The sequence below is a fragment of the Eucalyptus grandis genome, chromosome 6, assembly GCF_016545825.1.
Source record: "Eucalyptus grandis isolate ANBG69807.140 chromosome 6, ASM1654582v1, whole genome shotgun sequence".
Classification (NCBI taxonomy): Eukaryota; Viridiplantae; Streptophyta; class Magnoliopsida; order Myrtales; family Myrtaceae; genus Eucalyptus; species Eucalyptus grandis.
Genome location: NC_052617.1, coordinates 1,176,010 through 1,182,149, shown reverse-complemented (window position 1 = coordinate 1,182,149; position 6,140 = coordinate 1,176,010). Strand labels below are relative to the sequence as shown.

General features: G+C 40.4%; 1 protein-coding gene across 1 annotated transcript; it reads right to left on the bottom strand.

Annotated features, from left to right (window-relative positions):
• Positions 1–2,842: 2,842 nt before the first annotated feature.
• On the bottom strand, positions 2,843–5,718 carry LOC104451083 (patatin-like protein 2). The gene is made up of 7 exons (XM_010065835.3): positions 5,584–5,718; positions 4,738–4,919; positions 4,455–4,641; positions 4,183–4,344; positions 3,424–3,723; positions 3,144–3,319; positions 2,843–3,027 (listed from the first exon to the last, which is right to left on the bottom strand). The coding sequence occupies exons 1-7, from the start codon at positions 5,716–5,718 to the stop codon at positions 2,949–2,951; spliced, it is 1,221 nt and encodes a 406-aa protein (XP_010064137.1). The 3' UTR covers positions 2,843–2,948.
• Between the last annotated feature and the right edge of the window lie 422 nt (positions 5,719–6,140).

Genomic DNA, 6,140 nt, shown 5'->3' with positions numbered 1-6,140 from the left:
AATATTTTAATAATTTCATATAATATAACATATTATAAAATAATTAAATAATTTCGAAATATTTATTTATTCAAAAATAAACAATTAAGGTCTAATCAAGATTATAATAATCTAAACATCTACTTAGCCTTAATCAAACATACATTAAACAAATCACACCCCTTAATCTAATCCACACTTAACCAAACTAAATTAATAGCCTAAACTCACTTAACTTAAACTAAGCCTCCCTAAAGCATCATTAACCCTCTAATCAAGGTTTAGGAGGCTAAACTCACCCGATTAACAAACCGAACGGACCAAAACGACGGGGACGATGAGGGGAACAACTTTTCTCAAAGCGGGCCAAGCTTCCGGGGTTGGGAAGCCAGCTAAAACGAGCCAAACCTCCGCTGCGATACCCATTTTTCCAATTGTTGTAGTGGTGCCGACGAAGGGGGAAACGGGCTGGCTTGGGACTGAAACTAGCAGGGAAGATCGGCGGAGGCTTGGACGGATTGCTGGGGAGGTCGACGGCGGCAGGGACGAGCTCCGACGGCTCCTGAGGTGCACGAACAGAGGCTGAGAGGCAGCTCTGGACGTCGGCCAAGCCACGGATGACGCGGCTGGAGGCGAACGACGGCACGGCGTGCGGCTGGATGGTGGGGTGTCGCAAGGGATGGACGGCGCACAAGGGGTGTGCGACGACGGTTCGATTGGACTGCTAGCTGCTTCGGCGTCTTACTTTGATCTGCTGGCACGTCAAGCAACAACTGGAGATGGAGGAGAGAGGGAGGCGGAGGTGCTCATGGCGAAGGTGGAGTAGCAACGACGGCGGAGCAGTGACGCCGTGCGTGAACTGTGGACGGCATCGAACGGTGCTACTTGCTGCTGCTTCGCGGCTTCTTCAGCTTGCTGGGTTCTTCGCACAACAAGAAGAGATGGGGGAGAGAAAAGCAGCGACGGGAAAGAAGGAGAAATGGGGGAACTGGTTCTCTCTCTCTCTCTCTCTCTTTGGCCCCACAAACATGGCCCACCCCCCAGTTGTCCTCCACCCATATTTTCTAGATCAATATACCCCTTCTAGAAGCTTTTAGGTAGTCCAAAATGTTGGGTCTATGGGGCATACGAATTTGTTACTTTTCCCACTTCAATCTCAATCAATTTCACTCAATTCTCAACCAAACAAATCCAATTAAAACCCAATTAAATCCATCAAGGTGTCCTCGTCCATCTCATGAATTTTCCCCGTTAATTGATCCAACTTGACGGTCAAAGATGCGATCAAAAGGGGTCCTCTGACTATCTCAAACAAAAACGGCCTTACTTTGCTTTTCTGCCAAAAATCTCGATTTGTAGAAAAATCTTCTGAGAATGAGTCGACGTTCATAAAATGAATTGCGACATGACAGAACTTTCAATTTCTGAAATCGAGTTCAACTTCTCGGTTAATTTCAATCTGGCGCGACTTTAGCGCGTCCTAATCTACCAGGTAGCTTTTATGAACTTTTCGTGCAATTGACCTGTGGTCGATTGTTTTCGAGCCACAAAGTGCATCTTCGAAACATTGGCGACTCTCGTTTGTCATAGAAATCTCAAGGTTTCAAATACGGACACAAGGTATCAAAACGACAGAGGAAGCGGTCTAGTGCCGATTGACAAGATTTGTTCAATCAGGTGGAATCACCCACACTTAATCACATGCCTTTGTCGAGTCGACCTATCTTTGGATCTGTTCCGCAATGACCCTTGTAAATTAGCACGGTCGAGCAGTCGATTCCTAGTCGAATTCTCAAGTCTATTGCATTTAGATTCCTTAACGGCTTCACCTGAGAGACTAGTTATTTCATGAGTGGCCAACTCAGAGAAGAGAGCTATAGACGCGAAGATGAAATGCCCGACTTATTCAATTGAAAACAGAATTGTAAAATCAGGATGTCACAACTATGACTTCTTCAATTCGACATGTATAACATTCGTCTAAATTAAGTTTCTTTGTCCATCCTTTTATAAAAGGAGAGTTTTCTCGCTCTAGAATTCGAGAAAGGCAAGTCAGTCTCTTAGGTGAAAACTCACTGGTTCTAGGGTTTGGACGATTTCCCCTCCGCACTTTGGGAAAGCCAACTCTCCAAAAAGATCTTCCCCAGCTAAAGACAATGTTTTAAAAAATAAAGTTTTCTTTATGTCTCCATGAATCACTTCAGCCTCATGCCTATTACTTCAACGACGTCGAGTTTTCTAACAATGCTTCTGACATTTGAAGCTCTGTATTTGTTTATAACAATCTTTTCTTTTCTTCAGAGTAATGTTACTGTTGTGTAAAAGGGAGAGTTGTTATGAACAATTATTTTGAACAGTTGTGATAAATAATGTACGATTTGATTTTATCTACAGACAACTAATTAACACAACTTTTATAAACAAGTATCTTGTCACCACTTTCCATGATAAACTATTACTTCTTTCGATATGAATAATCACTTTTCACATCTTTTTATATCCGACAATCACTTCTTTTCATGATATCAAATTATTTCAATGCATTTTTCTAAATCAGTTAAGTTATAGTTTCCAACTATCGAATTGTTTTTCTTTTTGGTTTCATCACTATTTGAGGGGCATATTTTTCCAGATGTAAGTATATTGCCATTTTTCTTTACGACAAGATGGAAGATGTCACTCTCACCACAATAAAATAAGTACAATCCGAAGTGACGACGGTAACGATAATTTTATTCCAAAGAAAATTATCTTACAAGGACTGCAAAATACAAATCTTAGCCCTAGCCTCCCAAAGATTTTATTGAAAAAACAAACAGTCTACCTTAGCACTAGGCCGAAAGGGTTTATTCAAGAATAAAATAATCACAAGGAAAATCAAAAACGAAAAGACAAAGGCCAACGCTTCCAATCTTCAAATCACAAATCCAGCAAACATATGCGAGAAAATCGCTAGCCCTCGACTATAATCACTTCGGTGTATTGGCAAGTCCATGAGGCGACTTCACATGGCGAAGCTGTCTCTCCTGGGAGAGTAGTTTAGCAAACCTGCAATATATATCAAACGAAGCTACATTGGTAAAACCAACCTAAAACTGCCAAAAGTGATCAATCGTAAAATCATGGCATGGATATTAAACATTTGTGCTTGCCAATGCATATACCTCATCAAAGCCTCTTCGTTGGTCTCTTGATTGGGCGTGGGCTCGCACACTCCAGTCTCCAAATTAACCCTAGAGACCGGCTTCTTCAACAACGCCTCACCAGTTTTGACCAAATCGGTCAGGTTCTTTTTTGTGGCCACATCCACGGATGACAAAACACCACTCAATGTATCATCCTGAAAAATCAAGCCGCAAAAATGCAACGATCAACGTAAAAACAGCCATGTGCGCGACATTATGTGGAATCTTTCACTTGAATATTTGAAAATATTAGTTGTACCTGGATCCTAAGATAATTGTCGTGGAGTTGTAGGGCTTGAAACACGGCGAAGAGATGGTAGTCGACCATGTCCGCGCTGGCTTGAGTGAAGACGTCGATCAGTGGCGTACCACCGCTGGTCAACCAACCCAGCACTCCCCACTTAGCTGCTTCATGTGCCGTGTATTTCCCCTCAACCTTGCCAGTACCGGTCCCGAGGGAGATCACCAAGAACCTCCGGTAATCCGTTGGCTTTATAGGGAAGAAGTCTGAACTTCCTCCCACGATTGTCTTGGTCACCTCTCCCATCGCAACCAATGTCTACACAATTGGAATATCATGTATATACATAGTTATTGCCCCGCATTTTTTTTAATAAAGAAAAGTCTCGATACTCAAGTACTATTTGCTGAGATGATAGACTGATCCAATCAAGTTATATGCTAAGTAATTATTGAAAGAAGGCAAAAGAGAAGGAAGAATAGACGGAACCCAGAGAGAACGATGTAGGAAGAGTTTGTTGTATTCTTTCATCATGAATCCGAATGTACAAATCTCCTAAGATATAATACAAGCTGTATTATGTGTAAGGAAGTAAATGATCTAAAAAATCAATCTAATCAATCTAGATCTAAATCTAATATTTAATTGATATATACACACAAATCATGATCAATTAAGATCCAGGCAAAACGGACAATCCGCATATCTTCCAACAATTATTTACTTAACTTAGCAAAATTAATTCGCTTAAAAACGATGTCAATATGATTATGTTACCGGATTATTTGCCGCTACGCCACCATCGATGAGGTTGAATTCTCTCACTTTGCCTGTGGGGTCCTTGGTTTCAAACTTATGAGCCGGGAGATAAGTTGGTGCGGCTGAGGTGGAAATGCATATGTCCCAGAGCAAGGCATCCACGCTCGGATCTCTCTTCACCTGGCGACAATTTGACGAGAAAAATGTTCATAATCCTTGTAAGAGTTCATCGTCTACATATCCTCAAAATCCTAAAGAATTTCCAAGAAGATGATGAAGCGATGAATGACCTGGTAGCTAGAGAAAATAGTTGGCTGAAGGCTTTTGATGTCGAACGTCGGTATCACAACGTTTGTCAATGTTTGGTGCAATCTTTTGTCTCCAAGCTCCTCCCTCACGACTTTGTGAAGGTATTTTCCATCGTATTTGGGTCCTGCCACAGCTTTGATCATCTTCGTAACCGGTTTGAAAGGGCAACTGCATAGTTTTAGGGAGATTTATTAATTTCGAACAGTTAAGAGATAATTAAACCATGAAGAGAGATTAGCAACTCCTTTATGTTTTTTTCTTTACCTGTCTTGGGGGAAGATTTTTGGGCAGTGCTTGAGGTAGAAGTCTTTGACGTCTTTTGCAGCGAATACAGGGCGGTTTTTTTCATTGGGAGTGGTTAGCATGGCAGTAATGAGGCCGCCAGTGCTTGTTCCAGAAATAACATCAAAGTAGTCCGCAATTCTTGCATCTTCGCCGTCTAGTTTCTGCAAAATTCAAAAAAAATAATATATATATATAGCTCTTGATTGGTATATTAAATAAACAAGTGACATAAAAATCATATAAAGATTGGTTGCATGTAGCAAAATTTTGTGGGACTACTATCAATTATTGTAAAAGCTTAAGATGTTAGATGAAGGTTTAGTTAAATATTGAAATATTCTAACACTCTCCCTCATGCGTAGGTTAGACTATGGGCTTAGCCTAAAGCATGGAAATATGTAATTGGTAAAGCAAATAGAGGTTTGGAAAGATTTGAATTTGGGACATCCTGCTTTGTTACCATATGAAATTTTGAGAGACCATGACCAATTGTTTAAAAAATTTAAACTATTAAATGAATACATGGCTTGATATTTAGATATTATAACACCAGATATATCTAAAATAGTCTTGTCCTTTTTAAGTTTGCTTATGACATGCATGCATAAAACCTTTTTACATGCATGTATGCATTATGAGAACTACATGCAAATGGTCCATGTGCATATGAATCCAATGACTATTGTTTTGTTCACTATAATTGATAAGAATTTTCTTGTCACTATGTATAGATCAATAAAGATTGTGAAGCATGCTAATTTGCTGACAAGATCAGCGAAATTTATTGACAACGGAGATGACAAAAATCATAACGAGCATGCTCACCTGAAGCTCAGACTCCAGAAAATTAAGAATGGTTCCGGGGATAAGCCCTCTTATCCCACCACCGTCGATGCTTAAAATGGTGATCAAATTTCCATATGTCGGAGGCTGAAGGGGCACACTTGTTGTTCTTTCCATTTGCAAGTTGAGTTAAACGAAACGAAGCGAAAGCACTAACAACTATGAACTCTTGGTGCCTTTGAGAGTTGTGGGGGAGAGGAAAAAGAGGAAACTATTTGAACTAGTGTATCAAGTTTGGAGAAAGAGCTAGCTTGTGCGATGGCTTTATAATGCATGAGCCATGCGTATTTATAGTCTCTCATTCCCTCGCATGTTCACTGTGTTTCACGAAACGCTACGATTCAATATTAACTGGAATCATACGAAGTTGCTTGGAATCGTTTAAGTTAAACCCTAGAATTTTCATGTACGGATCATATTGAAGGGCTCAAATTGGAAAAGGCTCCGTCAATATTGTAATTTAATGGCTTTGGGTGACGGTCGGAACTAGGTCTTTCTTCCATGAGTCTGCAGTCATCAACGCATGCGGAGAAATTCTG